Below are 23,218 nucleotides of genomic sequence, written 5' to 3'. Positions count from 1 at the left end.
GCAAGATTAGCTTGCACTAGAACACTAGCAGCAACCCTCAGCCAGCCTAGGTTGCAATAGAACACTAGCAGCAACTCTCAGCAAGCCTAGTTTTCACTAGAACACCAGCAGCAATCCTCAGCGAGCATAGCTTGCAATAGAACACTAGCAGCAACTCTCACCAAGCCTATCTTGCAATAGAACACTAGCAGCTACTCTCAGCAAGATTAGCTTGCACTAGAACACCAGCAGCAATCCTCAGCGAGCATAGATTGCAATAGAACACTAGCAGTAACTCTCAGCAAGCCTGTCTTGCAATAGAACACTAGCAGCAACTCTCTGCAAGCCTAGCTTGCACTAGAACACCAGCAGCAATCCTCCGCGAGCATAGCTTGCAATAGAACACTAGCAGCTACTCTCAGCAAGATTAGCTTGCACTAGAACACCAGCAGCAATCCTCAGCGAGCATAGCTTGCAATAGAACACTAGCAGTAACTCTCAGCAAGCTTATCTTGCAATAGAACACCAGCAGCAATCCTCAGCGAGCATTGCTTGCAATAGAACCACTTGCAGCAACTCTCAGCAAGCCTAGCTTGCACTAGAACACCAGCAGCTATCCTCAGCGAGCATAGCTTGCAATAGAACCACAAGCAGCACTCTCAGCAAGCCTTGCTTGCACTAGAACACCAGCAGCAATCCTCAGAGAGCATAGCTTGCAATAGAACCACAAGCAGCAACTCTCAGCAAGCCTAGCTTGCACTAGAACACCAGCAGCAATCCTCAGTGAGCATAGCTTGCAATAGAACACTAGCAGCAACTCTCAGCAAGCCTAGCTCACACTAGAACACCAGCAGCAATCCTCTGCGAGCATAGCTTGCAATAGAACACTAGCAGCAACTCTCAACAAGACTAGCTTGCAATAGAACACCAGCAGCAATCCTCAGCGAGCCTAGCTTGCAATAGAACCACTAGCAACAACTCTCAGCAAGCCTAGCTTGCAATAGAACACTAGCAGCAATCCTCAGTGAGCTCAGCTTGCAAGAAAACACTAGCAGCAACTCTCAGCAAGCCTATCTTGCAATAGAACACTAGCAGCTACTCTCAGCAAGATTAGCTTGCACTAGAACACCAGCAGCAATCCTCAGCGAGTATAGCTTGCAATCGAACACTAGCAGTAACTCTCAGCAAGCCTATCTTGCAATAGAACACCAGCAGCAATCCTCAGCGAGCATAGCTTGCAATAGAACACTAGCAGCAACTCTCAGCAAGCCTAGCTCGCACTAGAACACCAGCAGCAATCCTCTGCGAGCATAGCTTGCAATAGAACAGTAGCAGCAACTCTCAACAAGACTAGCTTGCAATAGAACACTAGCAGCAATCCTCAGCGAGCCTAGCTTGCACTAGAACACCAGCAGCAACTTTCAGCAAGCCTAGCTTGCACTAGAACGCCAGCAGCAACCCTCAGCGAGCCTAGCTTGCAATAGAACCACTAGCAACAACTCTCAGCAAGCCTAGCTGGCAATAGAACACTAGCAGCAATCCTCAGCGAGCTCAGCTTGCAAGAAAACACTAGCAGCAACTCTCACCAAGCCTATCTTGCAATAGAACACTAGCAGCTACTCTCAGCAAGATTAGCTTGCACTAGAACACCAGCAGCAATCCTCAGCGAGCATAGATTGCAATAGAACACTAGCAGTAACTCTCAGCAAGCCTGTCTTGCAATAGAACACTAGCAGCAACTCTCTGCAAGCCTAGCTTGCACTAGAACACCAGCAGCAATCCTCCGCGAGCATAGCTTGCAATAGAACACTAGCAGCTACTCTCAGCAAGATTAGCTTGCACTAGAACACCAGCAGCAATCCTCAGCGAGCATAGCTTGCAATAGAACACTAGCAGTAACTCTCAGCAAGCCTATCTTGCAATAGAACACCAGCAGCAATCCTCAGCGAGCATTGCTTGCAATAGAACCACTTGCAGCAACTCTCAGCAAGCCTAGCTTGCACTAGAACACCAGCAGCTATCCTCAGCGAGCATAGCTTGCAATAGAACCACAAGCAGCACTCTCAGCAAGCCTTGCTTGCACTAGAACACCAGCAGCAATCCTCAGCGAGCATAGCTTGCAATAGAACCACAAGCAGCAACTCTCAGCAAGCCTAGCTTGCACTAGAACACCAGCAGCAATCCTCAGTGAGCATAGCTTGCAATAGAACACTAGCAGCAACTCTCAGCAAGCCTAGCTCACACTAGAACACCAGCAGCAATCCTCTGCGAGCATAGCTTGCAATAGAACACTAGCAGCAACTCTCAACAAGACTAGCTTGCAATAGAACACCAGCAGCAATCCTCAGCGAGCCTAGCTTGCAATAGAACCACTAGCAACAACTCTCAGCAAGCCTAGCTTGCAATAGAACACTAGCAGCAATCCTCAGTGAGCTCAGCTTGCAAGAAAACACTAGCAGCAACTCTCAGCAAGCCTAGCTCGCACTAGAACACCAGCAGCAATCCTCTGCGAGCATAGCTTGCAATAGAACACTAGCAGCTACTCTCAGCAAGATTAGCTTGCACTAGAACACCAGCAGCAATCCTCAGCGAGTATAGCTTGCAATCGAACACTAGCAGTAACTCTCAGCAAGCCTATCTTGCAATAGAACACCAGCAGCAATCCTCAGCGAGCATAGCTTGCAATAGAACACTAGCAGCAACTCTCGGCAAGCCTAGCTTGCACTAGAACACCAGCAGCAATCCTCAGCGAGCCTAGCTTGCAATAGAACCACTAGCAGCAACTCTCAGCAAGCCTAGCTTGCAATAGAAAACCGGCAGCAATCCTCAGCGAGCACAGCTTGCAATAGAACCACAAGCAGCAACTCTCAGCAAGCCTAGCTTGCACTAGAACACCAGCAGCAATCCTCAGCGAGCATAGCTTGCAATAGAACCACAAGCAGCAACTCTCAGCAAGTCTAGCTTGCACTAGAACACCAGCAGCAATCCTCAGCGAGCATTCCTTGCAATAGAACACTAGCAGCAACTCTCAGCGAGCATTGCTTGCAATAGAACCACTTGCAGCAACTCTCAGCAAGCCTAGCTTGCACTAGAACACCAGCAGCTATCCTCAGCGAGCATAGCTTGCAATAGAACCACAAGCAGCAACTCTCAGCAAGCCTAGCTTGCACTAGAACACCAGCAGCAATCCTCAGTGAGCATAGCTTGCAATAGAACACTAGCAGCAACTCTCAGCAAGCCTAGCTCACACTAGAACACCAGCAGCAATCCTCTGCGAGCATAGCTTGCAATAGAACACTAGCAGCAACTCTCAACAAGACTAGCTTGCAATAGAACACCAGCAGCAATCCTCAGCGAGCCTAGCTTGCAATAGAACCACTAGCAACAACTCTCAGCAAGCCTAGCTTGCAATAGAACACTAGCAGCAATCCTCAGTGAGCTCAGCTTGCAAGAAAACACTAGCAGCAACTCTCAGCAAGCCTAGCTCGCACTAGAACACCAGCAGCAATCCTCTGCGAGCATAGCTTGCAATAGAACACTAGAAGCTACTCTCAGCAAGATTAGCTTGCACTAGAACACCAGCAGCAATCCTCAGCGAGTATAGCTTGCAATCGAACACTAGCAGTAACTCTCAGCAAGCCTATCTTGCAATAGAACACCAGCAGCAATCCTCAGCGAGCATAGCTTGCAATAGAACACTAGCAGCAACTCTCGGCAAGCCTAGCTTGCACTAGAACACCAGCAGCAATCCTCAGCGAGCCTAGCTTGCAATAGAACCACTAGCAGCAACTCTCAGCAAGCCTAGCTTGCAATAGAAAACCGGCAGCAATCCTCAGCGAGCACAGCTTGCAATAGAACCACAAGCAGCAACTCTCAGCAAGCCTAGCTTGCACTAGAACACCAGCAGCAATCCCCAGCGAGCATAGCTTGCAATAGAACCACAAGCAGCAACTCTCAGCAAGTCTAGCTTGCACTAGAACACCAGCAGCAATCCTCAGCGAGCATTCCTTGCAATAGAACACTAGCAGCAACTCTCAGCAAGCCTAGCTCGCACTAGAACACCAGCAGCAATCCTCTGCAAGCATAGCTTGCAATAGAACACTAGCAGCTACACTCAGCAAGATTCGCTTGCACTAGAACACCAGCAGCAATCCTCTGTGAGCATAGCTTGCAATAGAACACTAGCAGCAACTCTCAACAAGACTAGCTTGCAATAGAACACTAGCAGCAATCCTCAGCGAGCCTAGCTGGCACTAGAACACCAGCAGCAACTTTCAGCAAGCCTAGCTTGCACTAGAACTCCAGCAGCAACCCTCAGCGAGCCTAGCTTGCAATAGAACCACTAGCAACAACTCTCAGCAAGCCTAGCTTGCAATAGAACACTAGCAGCAATCCTCAGCGAGCTCAGCTTGCAAGAAAACACTAGCAGCAACTCTCAGCAAGCCTATCTTGCAATAGAACACTAGCAGCTACTCTCAGCAAGATTAGCTTGCACTAGAACACCAGCAGCAATCCTCAGCTAGCATAGCTTGCAATAGAACACTAGCAGCTCCTCTCAGCAAGATTAGCTTGCACTAGAACACTAGCAGCAATCCTCAGCGAGCATAGCTTGCAATAGAACACTAGCAGTTACTCTCAGCAAGCCTGTATTGCAATAGAACACTAGCAGCAACTCTCTGCAAGCCAAGCTTGCACTAGAACACCAGCAGCAATCCTCCACGAGCATAGCTTGCAATAGAACACTAGCAGCTACTCTCAGAAAGATTAGCTTGCACTAGAACACCAGCAGCAATCCTCAGCGAGCATAGCTTGCAATAGAACACTAGCAGTAACTCTCAGCAAGCCTATCTTGCAATAGAACACCAGCAGCAATCCTCAGCGAGCTTAGCTTGCAATAGAACCATTTGCAGCAACTCTCAGCAAGCCTAGCTTGCACTAGAACACCAGCAGCTATCCTCAGCGAGCATAGCTTGCAAGTTGCAATAGAACCACAAGCAGCAACTTTCTGCAAGCCTAGCTTGCACTAGAACACCAGCAGCAATCCTCAGCGAGCATAGCTTGCAATAGAACCACAAGCAGCAACTCTCAGCAAGCCTAGCTTGCACTAGAACACCAGCAGCAATCCTCAGCGAGCATAGCTTGGAATAGAACACTAGCAGCAACTCTCAGCAAGCCTAGCTCGCACTAGAACACCAGCAGCAATCCTCTGCGAGCATAGCTTGCAATAGAACAGTAGCAGCAACTCTCAACAAGACTAGCTTGCAATAGAACACTAGCAGCAATCCTCAGCGAGCCTAGCTTGCACTAGAACACTAGCAGCAACTCTCAACAAGACTAGCTTGCAATAGAACACCAGCAGCAACCCTCAGCGAGCCTAGCTTGCAATAGAACCACTAGCAACAACTCTCAGCAAGCCTAGCTGGCAATAGAACACTAGCAGCAATCCTCAGCGAGCTCAGCTTGCAAGAAAACACTAGCAGCAACTCTCACCAAGCCTATCTTGCAATAGAACACTAGCAGCTACTCTCAGCAAGATTAGCTTGCACTAGAACACCAGCAGCAATCCTCAGCGAGCATAGATTGCAATAGAACACTAGCAGTAACTCTCAGCAAGCCTGTCTTGCAATAGAACACTAGCAGCAACTCTCTGCAAGCCTAGCTTGCACTAGAACACCAGCAGCAATCCTCCGCGAGCATAGCTTGCAATAGAACACTAGCAGCTACTCTCAGCAAGATTAGCTTGCACTAGAACACCAGCAGCAATCCTCAGCGAGCATAGCTTGCAATAGAACACTAGCAGTAACTCTCAGCAAGCTTATCTTGCAATAGAACACCAGCAGCAATCCTCAGCGAGCATTGCTTGCAATAGAACCACTTGCAGCAACTCTCAGCAAGCCTAGCTTGCACTAGAACACCAGCAGCTATCCTCAGCGAGCATAGCTTGCAATAGAACCACAAGCAGCACTCTCAGCAAGCCTTGCTTGCACTAGAACACCAGCAGCAATCCTCAGCGAGCATAGCTTGCAATAGAACCACAAGCAGCAACTCTCAGCAAGCCTAGCTTGCACTAGAACACCAGCAGCAATCCTCAGTGAGCATAGCTTGCAATAGAACACTAGCAGCAACTCTCAGCAAGCCTAGCTCACACTAGAACACCAGCAGCAATCCTCTGCGAGCATAGCTTGCAATAGAACACTAGCAGCAACTCTCAACAAGACTAGCTTGCAATAGAACACCAGCAGCAATCCTCAGCGAGCCTAGCTTGCAATAGAACCACTAGCAACAACTCTCAGCAAGCCTAGCTTGCAATAGAACACTAGCAGCAATCCTCAGTGAGCTCAGCTTGCAAGAAAACACTAGCAGCAACTCTCAGCAAGCCTATCTTGCAATAGAACACTAGCAGCTACTCTCAGCAAGATTAGCTTGCACTAGAACACCAGCAGCAATCCTCAGCGAGTATAGCTTGCAATCGAACACTAGCAGTAACTCTCAGCAAGCCTATCTTGCAATAGAACACCAGCAGCAATCCTCAGCGAGCATAGCTTGCAATAGAACACTAGCAGCAACTCTCAGCAAGCCTAGCTCGCACTAGAACACCAGCAGCAATCCTCTGCGAGCATAGCTTGCAATAGAACAGTAGCAGCAACTCTCAACAAGACTAGCTTGCAATAGAACACTAGCAGCAATCCTCAGCGAGCCTAGCTTGCACTAGAACACCAGCAGCAACTTTCAGCAAGCCTAGCTTGCACTAGAACGCCAGCAGCAACCCTCAGCGAGCCTAGCTTGCAATAGAACCACTAGCAACAACTCTCAGCAAGCCTAGCTGGCAATAGAACACTAGCAGCAATCCTCAGCGAGCTCAGCTTGCAAGAAAACACTAGCAGCAACTCTCACCAAGCCTATCTTGCAATAGAACACTAGCAGCTACTCTCAGCAAGATTAGCTTGCACTAGAACACCAGCAGCAATCCTCAGCGAGCATAGATTGCAATAGAACACTAGCAGTAACTCTCAGCAAGCCTGTCTTGCAATAGAACACTAGCAGCAACTCTCTGCAAGCCTAGCTTGCACTAGAACACCAGCAGCAATCCTCCGCGAGCATAGCTTGCAATAGAACACTAGCAGCTACTCTCAGCAAGATTAGCTTGCACTAGAACACCAGCAGCAATCCTCAGCGAGCATAGCTTGCAATAGAACACTAGCAGTAACTCTCAGCAAGCCTATCTTGCAATAGAACACCAGCAGCAATCCTCAGCGAGCATTGCTTGCAATAGAACCACTTGCAGCAACTCTCAGCAAGCCTAGCTTGCACTAGAACACCAGCAGCTATCCTCAGCGAGCATAGCTTGCAATAGAACCACAAGCAGCACTCTCAGCAAGCCTTGCTTGCACTAGAACACCAGCAGCAATCCTCAGCGAGCATAGCTTGCAATAGAACCACAAGCAGCAACTCTCAGCAAGCCTAGCTTGCACTAGAACACCAGCAGCAATCCTCAGTGAGCATAGCTTGCAATAGAACACTAGCAGCAACTCTCAGCAAGCCTAGCTCACACTAGAACACCAGCAGCAATCCTCTGCGAGCATAGCTTGCAATAGAACACTAGCAGCAACTCTCAACAAGACTAGCTTGCAATAGAACACCAGCAGCAATCCTCAGCGAGCCTAGCTTGCAATAGAACCACTAGCAACAACTCTCAGCAAGCCTAGCTTGCAATAGAACACTAGCAGCAATCCTCAGTGAGCTCAGCTTGCAAGAAAACACTAGCAGCAACTCTCAGCAAGCCTAGCTCGCACTAGAACACCAGCAGCAATCCTCTGCGAGCATAGCTTGCAATAGAACACTAGCAGCTACTCTCAGCAAGATTAGCTTGCACTAGAACACCAGCAGCAATCCTCAGCGAGTATAGCTTGCAATCGAACACTAGCAGTAACTCTCAGCAAGCCTATCTTGCAATAGAACACCAGCAGCAATCCTCAGCGAGCATAGCTTGCAATAGAACACTAGCAGCAACTCTCGGCAAGCCTAGCTTGCACTAGAACACCAGCAGCAATCCTCAGCGAGCCTAGCTTGCAATAGAACCACTAGCAGCAACTCTCAGCAAGCCTAGCTTGCAATAGAAAACCGGCAGCAATCCTCAGCGAGCACAGCTTGCAATAGAACCACAAGCAGCAACTCTCAGCAAGCCTAGCTTGCACTAGAACACCAGCAGCAATCCTCAGCGAGCATAGCTTGCAATAGAACCACAAGCAGCAACTCTCAGCAAGTCTAGCTTGCACTAGAACACCAGCAGCAATCCTCAGCGAGCATTCCTTGCAATAGAACACTAGCAGCAACTCTCAGCGAGCATTGCTTGCAATAGAACCACTTGCAGCAACTCTCAGCAAGCCTAGCTTGCACTAGAACACCAGCAGCTATCCTCAGCGAGCATAGCTTGCAATAGAACCACAAGCAGCAACTCTCAGCAAGCCTAGCTTGCACTAGAACACCAGCAGCAATCCTCAGTGAGCATAGCTTGCAATAGAACACTAGCAGCAACTCTCAGCAAGCCTAGCTCACACTAGAACACCAGCAGCAATCCTCTGCGAGCATAGCTTGCGATAGAACACTAGCAGCAACTCTCAACAAGACTAGCTTGCAATAGAACACCAGCAGCAATCCTCAGCGAGCCTAGCTTGCAATAGAACCACTAGCAACAACTCTCAGCAAGCCTAGCTTGCAATAGAACACTAGCAGCAATCCTCAGTGAGCTCAGCTTGCAAGAAAACACTAGCAGCAACTCTCAGCAAGCCTAGCTCGCACTAGAACACCAGCAGCAATCCTCTGCGAGCATAGCTTGCAATAGAACACTAGAAGCTACTCTCAGCAAGATTAGCTTGCACTAGAACACCAGCAGCAATCCTCAGCGAGTATAGCTTGCAATCGAACACTAGCAGTAACTCTCAGCAAGCCTATCTTGCAATAGAACACCAGCAGCAATCCTCAGCGAGCATAGCTTGCAATAGAACACTAGCAGCAACTCTCGGCAAGCCTAGCTTGCACTAGAACACCAGCAGCAATCCTCAGCGAGCCTAGCTTGCAATAGAACCACTAGCAGCAACTCTCAGCAAGCCTAGCTTGCAATAGAAAACCGGCAGCAATCCTCAGCGAGCACAGCTTGCAATAGAACCACAAGCAGCAACTCTCAGCAAGCCTAGCTTGCACTAGAACACCAGCAGCAATCCTCAGCGAGCATAGCTTGCAATAGAACCACAAGCAGCAACTCTCAGCAAGTCTAGCTTGCACTAGAACACCAGCAGCAATCCTCAGCGAGCATTCCTTGCAATAGAACACTAGCAGCAACTCTCAGCAAGCCTAGCTCGCACTAGAACACCAGCAGCAATCCTCTGCAAGCATAGCTTGCAATAGAACACTAGCAGCTACACTCAGCAAGATTCGCTTGCACTAGAACACCAGCAGCAATCCTCTGTGAGCATAGCTTGCAATAGAACACTAGCAGCAACTCTCAACAAGACTAGCTTGCAATAGAACACTAGCAGCAATCCTCAGCGAGCCTAGCTGGCACTAGAACACCAGCAGCAACTTTCAGCAAGCCTAGCTTGCACTAGAACTCCAGCAGCAACCCTCAGCGAGCCTAGCTTGCAATAGAACCACTAGCAACAACTCTCAGCAAGCCTAGCTTGCAATAGAACACTAGCAGCAATCCTCAGCGAGCTCAGCTTGCAAGAAAACACTAGCAGCAACTCTCAGCAAGCCTATCTTGCAATAGAACACTAGCAGCTACTCTCAGCAAGATTAGCTTGCACTAGAACACCAGCAGCAATCCTCAGCGAGTATAGCTTGCAATCGAACACTAGCAGTAACTCTCAGCAAGCCTATCTTGCAATAGAACACCAGCAGCAATCCTCAGCGAGCATAGCTTGCAATAGAACACGAGCAGCAACTCTCGGCAAGCCTAGCTTGCACTAGAACACCAGCAGCAATCCTCAGCGAGCTTAGCTTGCAATAGAACCACTAGCAGCAACTCTCAGCAAGCCTAGCTTGCAATAGAAAACCAGCAGCAATCCTCAGCGAGCACAGCTTGCAATAGAACCACAAGCAGCAACTCTCAGCAAGCCTAGCTTGCACTAGAACACCAGCAGCAATCCTCAGCGAGCATAGCTTGCAATAGAACCACAAGCAGCAACTCTCAGCAAGTCTAGCTTGCACTAGAACACCAGCAGCAATCCTCAGCGAGCATTCCTTGCAATAGAACACTAGCAGCAACTCTCAGCAAGCCTAGCTCGCACTAGAACACCAGCAGCAATCCTCTGCGAGCATAGCTTGCAATAGAACACTAGCAGCTACTCTCAGCAAGATTAGCTTGCACCAGAACACCAGCAGCAATCCTCAGCGAGCATAGCTTGCAATAGAACACTTACAGTAACTCTCAGCCAGCCTATCTTGCAATAGAACACTAGCAGCAACTCTCTGCAAGCCTAGCTTGCACTAGAACACCAGCAGCAATCCTCCGCGAGCATAGCTTGCAAAAGAACACTAGCAGCTACTCTCAGCAAGATTAGCTTGCACTAGAACACCAGCAGCAATCCTCAGCGAGCATAGCTTGCAATAGAACACTAGCAGCTACTCTCAGCAAGATAAGCTTGCACTAGAACACCAGCAGCAATTCTCCGCGAGCATAGCTTGCAATAGAACACTAGCAGTAACTCTCAGCAAGTCTATCTTGCAAAAGAACACTAGCAGCAACTCTCTGCAAGCCTAGAACACCAGCAGCAATCCTCCGCGAGCATAGCTTGCAATAGAACACTAGCAGCTACTCTCAGCAAGATTAGCTTGCACTAGAACACCAGCAGCAATCCTCAGCGAGCATAGCTTGCAATAGAACACTAGCAGTAACTCTCAGCAAGCCTATCTTGCAATAGAACACCAGCAGCAATCCTCAGCGAGCATAGCTTGCAATAGAACACTAGCAGCAACTCTCAGCAAGCCTAGCTTGCACTAAAACACCAGCAGCAATCCTCAGCGAGCCTAGCTTGCAATAGAACCACTAGCAGCAACTCTCAGCAAGCCTAGATTGCACTAGAACACCAGCAGCAATCCTCAGCGAGCATAGCTTGCAATAGAACCACAAGCAGCAACTCTCAGCAAGCCTAGCTTGCACTAGAACACCAGCAGCAATCCTCAGCGAGCATAGCTTGCAATAGAACCACAAGCAGCTACTCTCAGCAAGCCTAGCTTGCACTAGAACACCAGCAGCAATCCTCAGCGAGCATAGCTTGCAATAGAACACTAGCAGCAACTCTCAGCAAGCCTAGCTCGCACTAGAACACCAGCAGCAATCCTCGGCAAGCCTAGATTGCACTAGAACACCAGCAGCAATCCTCAGCGAGCATAGCTTGCAATAGAACCACAAGCCGCAACTCTCAGCAAGCTTAGCTTGCACTAGAACACCAGCAGCAATCCTCTGCGAGCATAGCTTGCAATAGAACACTAGCAGCAACTCTCAACAAGACTAGCTTGCAATAGAACACTAGCAGCAATCCTCAGCGAGCCTAGCTTGCACTAGAACACCAGCAGCAACTCTCAGCAAGCCTAGCTTGCAAAAGAACCACTAGCAGCAATCCTCAGCGAGCTCAGCTTGCAAGAAAACACTAGCAGCAACTCTCAGCAAGCCTAGCTTCCAATAGAACACCAGTAGCAACCTTCAGCAAGCTTAGTTTGTGATAGAATACTAGCAGCAACCCTCAGTGAGCCTAGCTTGCACTAGAACACTAGCAGCAATCCTCAGCGAGCCTCACTTGCAATAGAACCACTACCAGCAACTCTCAGCAAGTCTAGCTTGCAATAGAACACTAGCAGCAATTCTCAGCGAGCCTAGCTTGCGATAGAACACCAGTAGCAACCTTCAGCAGGTCTAGCATGTGATACAACACTAGTAGCAACCCTCAGTGAGCCTATCTTGCGAAAGAATACTAGCAGCAAACCTCAGCAAGCCTAGCTTGCGATAGAGCACTAGCAGCAATCCTCAGCGAGTCTAGAACACTAGCAGCAACCCTCAGTGAGCCTAGCTTGCAATAGAACACTAGCAGCAACTCTCAGCAAGCCTAGCTTGCAATAGAACACTAGCAGCAATTCTCAGCGAGCCTAGCTTGCGATAGAACACCAGTAGCAACCTTCAGCAGGCCTAGCTTGTGATACAACACTAGCAGCAACCCTCAGCGAACCTAGCTTGCGATAGAACACCAGTAGCAACCCTCAGCGAGCCTAGTTTGCGATAGAACACTAGTAGCAACTCTCAGCAAGTCTAGTTTGCGATAAAGCACTAGCACAACCATCAGTGAGTCTAGTTTTTGGAGGAACACCAGGTGCAACCATTAGTGAGATAAACAATGAATACATTTAATCCAAAGTACAAGATGTTATTTTCAGAAACATAAACCAAGTATACTTATGTTTTTAAAATAGTTTATATGAGAGCTTGCTCGCTTGTTGATTAGAAAATTGAGCATCTCCGCAGCAGTCAGAGTTTTGAACATAGCTGGATTCTCACTGGTGGTAAAATGCTGGCCTTAAGTAATTATTTGTTGGAGTGAGTTCTTGGCCGAGCAGTGTCCATATTCCTTTAGACCAGTGCCCTTTTGTAGATGCTTCACTGAGGCAAATTTGTTGTCTCTCCGTCCAGCAGTTTTCATTTCTCTTTTTTTTTTAGCTGACGCTTAAGTTACCTCTGGGGTTAATATGAACAAACGCATGGGTTGAGACACTCCTCGATACACATTTTTCATTTTTCCTTCCTGATCAAAAAACACAACATTTCAAAGAATTAAACAAAGATGAAGTGACTTATTATGGCGAGTTTTATTCAGGTTCATTATCTTGGTTAGAAAACCAGCACTGGCAAAGCCAATGGGTCTTTCCTTTGGGACCTGTTGGCTTTGTCATTGCCGTTTGGTGATGCTGTGCAGTGTGGCCTAAAGTATATAAAAAAGGTGCGATGAAGCAGCTAGGCCATTTTGTAGGTGCGCACACAGATGTATATCACATCGGGGGGAGGGGGGAAGGGGGGGTGTTATGTGATCGAGCCCTGCAAGGATTACAGGGCAGCCGAAAGATGGCCTGCTGCCATGTTTGCGATTGTCAATAGGGCACTTGGACGTCTGTCTGCTACCTCAGTCCTCCTCGTAACCCCAAACCATGATGGAGGACTGGGAGAACGGACCAAGAGGTGCCATCTACCCCCGCCCGCCTTCACCTTCAGAGGAACGGCGACAAAGAGCCACCGAAAGGTTCAGTGGATCCAAGTTCAGAAATGTGAAGAAGACACAGGCGCAGCTGTTTGCTGCCCTAGTCCTCCTTCACAGTCAGTCTTAATCGCTCATTGTTCATTCTCGCTATACTATCGCTTTTGCATTTGTATGCATGGTGTTGACATGCTGTTGTTTTATGGCCAGAAGTATTGACACATGTGGAACAAGAGCACACGGGGTAAACTCTCTGTAGTGATTGGCTGAAGTGTGCAGCCGATGGCCACATCCTACACTCAGCCTGTAGTAAGGAAAAGGGTATAGAAAAATTAAAAGCATAGCTTTTAGTTTATCATAAAAAATCCCCAAATATTTTCAGAAAACCCTTGTTTCTCTGTTTATCGATTTCAAGATCTTCAGTTTATTATTTATTTGTCAGATTTGTATTGCGCATAGCTGCCCCAGCAACAGGGCGTCCCAGCAACGGGGCGTCCCAGCAATGGGGCGTCCCAGCACCACCACAGACCTTAGACATGAACCAAGGGAAGAACATGAGAAGTAAAACAGGGAAAAGCCAGGTCTCTATGGCTCTTCGAAAGGCCAGGTGGTTCTGGATTGCTCTGATGGAGGCAGGGAGCGAATTCCAGAGTGTCGCAGCCAAACTGCGAAATGAAGGGCCACCAGCTCTGGCTTTCAAAACCCGAGGAAAGCAGACCAACGCTTGGTCGGCAGATCTTAGAGGACGCCGTGGCATGTAAAACTCTAACAGGTTGGCCAACCTCAGAGGTGCCTGTAGGATCAGGATCCTATGCGACACACAAAGAGACTTAAATTGAATGCGCTTCTCAACAGGCAGCCAATGAAGTTTAGGAAGCACATGAGAAACTGAGCAGGATTTCCGAAGTGCCACCAAAATGCGAGCTGCTATGTTCTGTACTCTCTGCAGACGCTTAATACTGGCCTTGCTAGCGCCCAGTTAGTGCTCAGTCTGTTGAAAAGTAGTCCTGGAGTCTTCCAGCTACCTTTAATGTCTATGACGTTGAGTATGCATGTGTTATTTTTACAGTGTAAACCTAGCCTACAGACAGTGGAGCATGGTACAGCGTCCAAGGCAGATGCTCAGTTTATATGTGATAGGAGGAGGAGCTAGTCTGTGGGCTGTTACATCATCATAAGATTGTGCTCTTGAAAGAGGTGAGTCTTCTGGTCTTTCCTAAAGTGCAGCAGGGTAGGCCAGCCTCATGGATAAGAAGGCATTCTTCCAGATTCCAGGTGCATCAATGGAGAATGCTTATTGCCAAGTTTTATGCACTTCTTTGTCTTTGTGTGATTGGGTCCTGGCGAGGGGTATGCCTGGAGTCACCAGAGCTCCTGTGCTTCTCAGTCAAGTAGCCAGTGGTGCCAGTCATGATCGCTTTGTAGATGATGCAGCTGGTTATGGAGATGGTGCGGGCTGGCAAGGTGAGACCGTGGAGTTCCATCATGGTGGGGCACATAGATCACATTTCTTAATTCTTAAGCACATTTGAAGCTCATGGGAGTAGGAAGGCAGTGAGGAGTTTGGATGGCCCAGGAGTAGGGCCATTATTCGGATGCAAGAGACCTAGCTCAGACAGGCTTTGAAAAGGCGCGAGATCACCAGCTGGGGCGTGCAGTTTATAGAAGCATGGATGGGCATTCATAAAGTCTCAAGGGTGATTGCATCTGTACAAGCAAACACATCTATTTTCTGAATGGAGCAAAGACATGTATTTTCTGAGTGGCGTGAGAGAAGGCTCAGTGAAAGGTCAGGGGCTTGTGTGTGTGTGTCTGCATGCACATACTTGAGCTGGGAGAGAAGAGATATTGTTCCAGAAGTTCAGGTGAGTTGGGACCAGCTGCAGATGAAGGGAAGATTGGTTGACAGGATGTGAGAGTAGTAGGGAGGGGAAGGCCAGTTTTCTCATTTCTTACCTTGGGGGTCACCAGTTTCACAATGTGTGTGCTGGAGAAGGCCTGCTTTCTCTCTCCTCTTATCTATGGGACCGACAGTGACGAAAATCAATTTTTCCCTTCCTTGCTTTGGGGATCAGTGGTGGAGAAGGCCTCTTTCTGCACTTTAGCAATCTCCGATTTGACCAGGTGTGTTTTAAGAAGTCACTAATAATCAAGGGATAGTGTAAGAATGAGAGGCGTTGGCCGCCTGGCGATGTTGTCCCGCCTAATATTATTCACAAAAATAACAAAAAAGGCAATCTGGAAGAGTTGGCGATCACTGGGGGTTGCCTCCCATGCATCTGATGTTTTTTAGGGGCCAGTTGGGCTCCCAAAGATTTGAGAGAGAGCTTTGGATGGAGTTTAATGGAACTCCTACTTATGGTACTGATATCCAACGCACCCTTAAAAACCCCATAAAAAAAACTATATATTGTTTATTATGGGTTACTATGGGACATTAAAATCAATGATATTGTAGATGTTGGGGATATTTATTAATCTTGTATCCCTCTTGGTCGACATGTTTCAGCTGTTTTTCTAGCCCTAGCGGGTCTCAGGTTAACACTATCTGGGCAAAGATTTCACTTCATTAGTACCACTGTGCCACCCAAATGCAGAAATATGCAACACAAAGGTTATCGGTCACCCTTTGTGAAGGGCCTTCACCTGCTTTGCAACATCTGATCTACTTGTTTAAATCTGCAGATTATGCAGCCGATGGGGCATTATGTGATGAATGTAGCAAATCCATAATTACACGTAAAATGACGCAAAACTGCATAAATCCAGTGTCCATGATTTAAAGTAATGAGTATGCTGTTTTACTCCAAACTGCAGCCCTTGAAAGTAACAGAGGCCAATTGTCAGGCAGATATGTGACACTCTAGGGCAGTGGACGCCAACCTTTTCATGGAAAATCATCCAGAGCTGCTAATATTATTAGATTTGTTATAGTGATCACAGCAAACAAGGTGACATGAGTGGTCACCATATGTAAGGTTGCCACCATTGATCACCTCAGGGAATCAGGCAGGGTTACCGGCAATAATAAGAAAAAACCTGAATCCATGCGCAATGCCTCTTAATGGGAGTTACAGAACAGCCATAGCTGCAATGCCCCGGACACTAGGGTAATAATAATGGTAACAAGTCTCCTGAACAACACATGATTTATCATCCAAACATGAACATAAAAAAGTTATTTTGAAAATTCAGCCCTTTTTTTCTAAACATCAACCCATGTGTTCTGAAAATAGACCACTCAATCTATGTGGATCATTTCATAGCATGCCACTTGTAGCCATAAACCCTTCGCTGGCTTTCCTATTATAGGTATTTTGTTCTATATCAATCTTTCAGTGCTTAATTTTGTGTTAGTGAATGAAGAAATAAATGGGTTAGGAATACATTTCTGTAGAGCACTGCATTGTCACCCCTGGGGGTATCTGGGCACTGGGGTGCGAGATCTGTGTCGAAAAGCCAGGTCTTGAGGAAATGGCAGGAAAAAGGAAGAAACAAGCAGGAAAAGGCAACACAGAAAACAGAAGAATGAGCAGAAAAGGCAAAACATAGGGTAGAAAAACTAGCAGAAAAAGACAAAACAGAGGACAGAAAAATGAGCAGAAAAGGCAAAACACAGCAAGAAACAAGCAGATGAGGCACAAACGGAGGGCAGTAGGTTGAGAGGCAGCAGAGGGTAGTGCACTGCGGGCAAGCTGGACAGGAGAACTGTGTAAGGGGAGCTCGCACGAGGATCTGCTCAATGGGGTTGCGCTGTGACCTCCATTTAGGGGGAAGGGCTGGGTGGCGGGAGGAGGGAAACGGCAAAAGGCGGGATCCAGTGGTAAGAGGGAAGAAATGAACAGAAAAGGAAAACAGAGGTCAGAAAAACGAACAGAAAAGGCAAAACGGACGACAGAAAAACAAGCAGAAAAGGCAAAACGGAGGGCAGAAAAACAAGTAGAAAAGGCAAAACAGAGCAAAGGAGGCCAAAACAGGGCAGAAAAATGATCAGAAAAGGCAAAACAGAGTAAGAAATGAGCAGATGAGGCACAATCGGAGTGCAGCAGGTAGACTGGCAGCAGGGGGTGGCAGACTGCGGGCAAGCTGAACAGGAAGACTGTGTAAGGGGGAGCTCGTCCGAGGACCTGCTCAATGGGGTTGCGCTGTGACCTCCATTTAGGGGGAAGTGCTGGGTGGCGGGAGGAGGGAAACGGCAAGAGGAGGGATCCAGTTGTAAGAGGGAAGAAATGAACAGAAAGGAAAACAGAGGTCAGGAAAACGAACAGAAAAGGTAAAACAGAGGACAGAAAAACAAGCAGAAAAGGCAACAGAGGGCAGAAAAACAAGCAGAAAAGGCAAAACAGAGGACAGAAAAACAAGCAGAAAAGGCTAAACCAAGCAAAGGAGGCCAAAACAGGGCAGAAAAATGAACAGACAAAGCAAAACAGAGTAAGAAATGAGCAGATGAGGCACAATCAAGGGGCAGCAGGTAGACCGGCAGCAGGGGGTAGCAGACTGCGGGCAAGCTGAACAGGAAAACTGTGAAAGGGGGAGCTCGCCCGAGGACCTGCTCAGACACATTTACATCTCGAAATTACACTTTTAATTTTGGTATACATAAATTAAATTCAACCTAGCAAAAGTTTCCAATTTAGTAAGCTGGACAGGACACATGAGAGCTATTTTCAGGTAGCTGGAGAGTTATTAGTAGCTCACGCGCTAGTAGTTGGAGAAGCCTGATCTAAGGCACCTCTCACAAGGGAAAAGGAAGTGACCAGAAAGTAGGTAAAGGCGTGTTGGGGCAGAGACTGGGTAGAAACCCCACACGCAGGAATAGCATCTCATCCCTCCCTTCACACCTCAGCTATTGTTCATAGTAATACCATTGTTTGTTTCTTTTCTCTCAGTAGAGTACATTGGAGAGCAAAGTGACCGGCATCCTGGGATGGCCCCTACCTCCTCCATGACGGGATCCGGAAGTGACGAGGTCTTTGTGATTTCAGCTGGGCATGGTGCCCGGGACTTCGACTTTACCTCCTATCCCGTCCAGGTTGGTATAGATGATGTCATCATTTCCGGTTATGTGATTTGTGTCCGTCATCGACCTCTGGAGAGTTGAACAGAGGGTTTAGTTGGGGCACATGCTCTGATGAGGTGGGGGTCGGCATCCCTTCACTAGCTGCACACTTTCATGTGCAACACATATTTCATTATTTCTTAAAAAGACAGGAGGCACGTTTAGTGAAATCAGCATAACTTATGACTCTCTTAAGAGACACCCACTTGTTCTTAAGTCGCACCTGTTGGGGGTAAGTACTAAGTGTAAGAAAGTGGCTCTGTATATACTGCACCAAAGTAAGTTGCAGTGTGCACAGAGTCCACAGTCCCCAGAGGTTGGGCAGAGGCTAAAGTTAGATATAACCTTACTCTCTAAAGTGGTAGCTTGGTCGAGCAGTAAGGCAGTATCAGAGGACAGTGTAAAGCATTTGTTGCACACACACTGTCAGCAAATGGTCTCACACACTCAAGAACTGAACACTAGGCCAACTGTTTTGTATATAAAAATGTATTGTTGTTTTATTTTAGAACCACAAGTAGGTATAAAAATACTTTCTCAGAATGAGATGCTAGAGTTGAATACTTTCAATTAGCAATAGACTTTTCAATGCAATAGATAGTTGTTGCTATATGCAACACAATCCTAACACTATAATAACATTGAGCTCAATGAGAATTTTAAGTGAATGCAATATCCATTACTTTGCCTATGTTTTTCTTACATCGGGCTGGATCCTGGATTCAGCCCTGGTGCATCTCCTGTAAACCGTTGAAAGAGATTGTTTATAGAAAACCGGTGATTTTTAAGGAATATTTGTAAGTTGCAAAAATCGACACAGAAGAATTTCTGGTGAAAACCAGGCAATAATATCCTATGGAGGAAAATCAGGTTATCACAAAATCACAGTTGTAATTACTTTTTAGGGTCAGTGCTGGGCACCAAGATCCAGCACTGGGATCTCTCCTGGTAACAGGTGAGTAATTTCGTTTTCGTTGATCGGATCATTTTTAGTGAATATTTCGAAGTTTAAAAACTCGACCCTTTGACTGGTTTTCACTTGGAAATTCTTCTATGTTACCCCGTGGAGAAAATGTTAGTTATCGGCTTTCAGGTAAGTACTCGACTGACAAAGATAAGGTTCTTGGGTAAGACTCCGGGGTCTCCCAGGTTCAGGTAGGTAGAGTAGTTATACCCTCAGCGGCAGAGGGGCAGCCGGGTGCAGAGAGAGTAGGCCCAATGTTAGCGGGTAGGGGGCCTTCGGTTGATGGCTGCTAGCAGGCAGGCCACGCAGCTGTGGGAGTTGGGCTCCTGGTCTCTTGCTCAGAGCAAGTGGGGAAGTCGAACAGAACAGAGGTTGCACTCCCAGCGACTCTGGGGCGGCTGGGTGTAGGGTGTTTTTGGGCCCTCTGGCGCCCAATTTATTTCAACGGGAAAGCTGCAAGACGAACAAAGGCTGCCGGCTCAGGGACGGAGATTCTTCAGGTGCGACCACCACTTATAGAGGTAAGTTGGGAAGCTGTAAGTTAGGTAGGCATACAGGAATTGGGCACAGGTAGCCGCAGGGTGCAGGGGTGGCTTTTGGCATTGGGCAATCTTACCCTCTGCTGGTCGTGGTTGGGGGGGTCCCTGGAGTTGAGGCTGCAGGCATCGTCCGGAGCGTTGAGGGAGGTCCTTGGGTGCTGGATTCTTTGTCACAGTCGCCGGGGGGATATCCTCGTGGTCTTTTTCCACTCAGGCACGGCTGGGCTCTGCGGGTGCGGAGTGTGCTGGATTCACGGTTCCTGGTTGGCACCAGGAGTTGTAGATCTTTGAGCAGAACCACTGCTCGTGGAAGTCCCAGTCTTTGGATGAGTCAGGTCCTCCGGGGTTTTCGAGGTCGCTGACTAGAGGAGACACCGGGGTTTAGCAGGAGCAGGTTTGAGGGCCGACAGGCCGGTAGGGCTTGGGCCAAGTCAGTTGGTGTCCTCATCTTGTTAGCAGCTGCACGGCAGGTCTTCTTTCTTCTTATTCTTCTTTGTAGTTTCGGAATCGGGATCTGAGGAAGGAAGGTTCAGGGTGTCCCTGAATACTAAATTTAGTGGCGTTACAGGTAGGGAAAGGACAGGGACCAATGGGTCCCTTTCCTGGGGTGAGTACACCCCCTATCCTGCCACTCTACATTGGGAGGGGGCAGGAGCCAAGCCCTGATTGGGTAGGGCTCTCCATCCTCAAGATGGAGAGAGCCCGGAGTTGTGCTGCACCTCGCCTCCCCCAACTGAGTTGTGGGGTTGGCAGAGGCTGGCACACCCCCTTTCCCCACTTTGGGTGTCCTGTCTGTCTTCCCGCCAGAGTGGGGGTCAGAACCGGTGGGGCCAGTTGCTGAGTACTGCGGCGTGCCTTTGAAGCTTCCCCTACCCATCCTGGGGGAGGAGGCCTAGCACCTCGCCCAAGTAGATGCATTGTTGCAGGCGCACGAGAGCGGATGGCTCTCTACCCAGGGGTCCAGCAACATGTCTGCTGGGTGGCAGACTAGGCAGCTATCAGTCTGGTCGGGGGTTGTGGGTTAGTTTCAGGGGGCAACTCTAAGTTTCCCTCTGTTGTTCATTTTACAATACATCCCACTCTGGCATCTGTGTGGGTTTAATGTGCTGAGAAGTTTGATACCAAACTTCTCAGTCTCCAGTGTAGTCATCATGGTGCTGTGGAGTTTGTGGTGACGACCTCCCAGCACCATAAACTCTTAATGGCAGCACTGCACTTAAAGTGCCCAGTAATGGACCTGGGTACTGTAGGGGTACAGGGCTCATGCACCTGTAATCACACCACTGCCATAGGACACCCAACTAGAGGGGTGACTGAAGTATGCCAGGGTAGTGTGTTGTGGGCATGGAACACAGGGATGTGTGCCATGTCGACTCTTTGTTTTGTTCTGCACCCAGACACTCAGCCTGCAAAGGCAGTGTGTGTGTGTATCAGGGTACAGGGCCTCTAAGGGTGGCACAATAAGTGCTGCAGCCCTTAGGGGCCTTCTCTGGTCACAGTGCCCTGGGTACCTAGGGTAACATTTACCACGGCCAAACCACCCTATTTCCTATCTCACTCCACACCAAGCACCCACTGTATATAAAACACTGAGGAGCTGCAGCGAGATTATGCAAATCTCTAGGCAGCAGCTCCATCACAACATTATTATATTAAATTTTGTTGATGTCCCTGCCCCTTCTAGGGACATTACCAAAAACAAAATGTATGTATGTACCCTGCCCAGGGCACCATGAGGTGCTTCGTAATAGAGCAGTGAATAATAAATGTGGCTGCGGCCTTTCATTTATTATTGACTTTTGGCTATTTTAAAAAAACAAAATCTGGGTGTCCCAGGCCCACCCGGGACACCTACTATGTACTACGGTCACGCGGCCCACCTGCTCCCTTTAGGCAGCCCCATTTCATGGAGCTCTGCAGAAGCCGCCATTTTAAAATCTAAGTGGTGCCCCAGTGCCCTCCAGGTTCACCCCACACCATACAGTTTTTTTGGGGCCACAGGTGGGAGCCCAATCAGCGTTTTCCTATCTTTTTTTTTTTTATTATGAAGTGGCGTGGTTTGATGCCCACCCAGGGTATGTCACAATTTTCCCACTTTTTTTCTGTCAGTGGGGTGCCCCGGTGTCCACCCGAGGCACCCCTTAGGATGTCCCCTGTTGGGTGCTGTGGGGTCTGTGCAGCCCTGCCAGCTCCTTTGCTTGCACCCAGGGCTCGAGTCGAGGTACCACGCGGGTGGACGGCGTCCCCCCGCATATTTTACCAGGGTGGACGCCGTCCCCCCTGCCAAACAGCTTGACTTCACTCGGACTTCCCTCTCAGGCCACTGGGACGAGATCGGAGCGCACCTTTCGTGATGTCACTTCCTGTCGTGACGTCACTTCGGTGACAGCGTCCCCCCACTTCTCTTTTTAGGACTCGTGCCCTGCTTGCACCCATCGTGAATTCGGCGGAAGCTGGCATTGCTCCAACACGGTGGGAGCAGTTTACTTTTGCTCACGCGGGGTAGCAGCAGTCAAAGCATTTCCCTGCCCAAGAGCGCAGGGAGAGGGAAAAGCTTTGTACTCCCACTGGGTGACCGCACAGCTGCCCTCCACTTTAATAATGTTATCAATCCCGGGGAATGGGGTTCCCAGGGCCTGGTAGAATATCATGGAGTGGACACACACCCCCTTATGAAATTATTGGACCTGGGGGATGGGGTCCCCATGGCCTTGTGGAAGCTTAAGTTGGAGGACCACATACCCCTTATCCTTTAATGAGTGCTGTGCCTCTCCCCTCCCCCGGCCCACCTGGAGAGGTTTTTTTTTTTCTTTTTTGATTTTTGCTGTGGATTCACGGGTCCTCTGTGAAACTGCAGCAAAATAAAAAATAAAAAAAAATGTTTTGGCCCCAGCCATGGTCCCATGAAGGAGCCCACCACCAGGCCTAGAGGGTCAGGGTTCTATACCCTGCCCCCTTATTTCTTTATTTGCATTTTTCTTAGGATTCCGGACCGCGACCCGAATCCTTAGATGGCTGCCACCACTTCCTGGTTGAGGAGGTTGCAGCCCATAAGATCTCAGCAGGAGATCTGTCAGATCCGCGTGCACGCCACGTCCCTAGATATACCGTTTATTTTAGCATTATTTGCTGGAAAAACTACTGCACAGATTTATACCAAAACACAAAAAGCACTCTTTCTGGACCAAGATCTAGCTTTCTGCCAAATTTGGTTTAAATCCATTCAGTGGTGGTTTGGGCTGTAGCTGTGCCCCCCCCCCTTTTCTCAGCCCCAACTTGACGGATCACCCTCAAACTTTCCATGTACCAACTAGGCAAAAAGTAGAGTTTTTCTGGAAAGTTTCCTGGAGATTCGTTAAACTGCACCAAAGTTATTACCAACACAAAAAAGCCATCTCCTATGGAAACACGATCCTAACTGTAACTACGTTGTGGCCAA

General features: G+C 48.3%; 1 protein-coding gene across 1 annotated transcript in view; it reads left to right on the top strand.

Annotated features, from left to right (window-relative positions):
• The window catches only part of LOC147679010 (uncharacterized), a 397,880-nt gene that overhangs the window by 329,763 nt on the left and 44,899 nt on the right, over nucleotides 1-23,218 (top strand). Inside the window, exon 5 of the mRNA XM_086942737.1 lies at nucleotides 18,107-18,249. Within this exon, the coding sequence (XP_086798863.1) occupies nucleotides 18,107-18,249 (143 nt within the window). The remainder of the gene's footprint in view (nucleotides 1-18,106; nucleotides 18,250-23,218) is intronic.

The sequence above is a fragment of the Lissotriton vulgaris genome, chromosome 11 (genome assembly GCF_964263255.1).
Source record: "Lissotriton vulgaris chromosome 11, aLisVul1.2, whole genome shotgun sequence".
In the NCBI taxonomy this organism is placed as follows: Eukaryota; Metazoa; Chordata; class Amphibia; order Caudata; family Salamandridae; genus Lissotriton; species Lissotriton vulgaris.
This window is presented reverse-complemented; position numbering and strand designations above follow the sequence as displayed.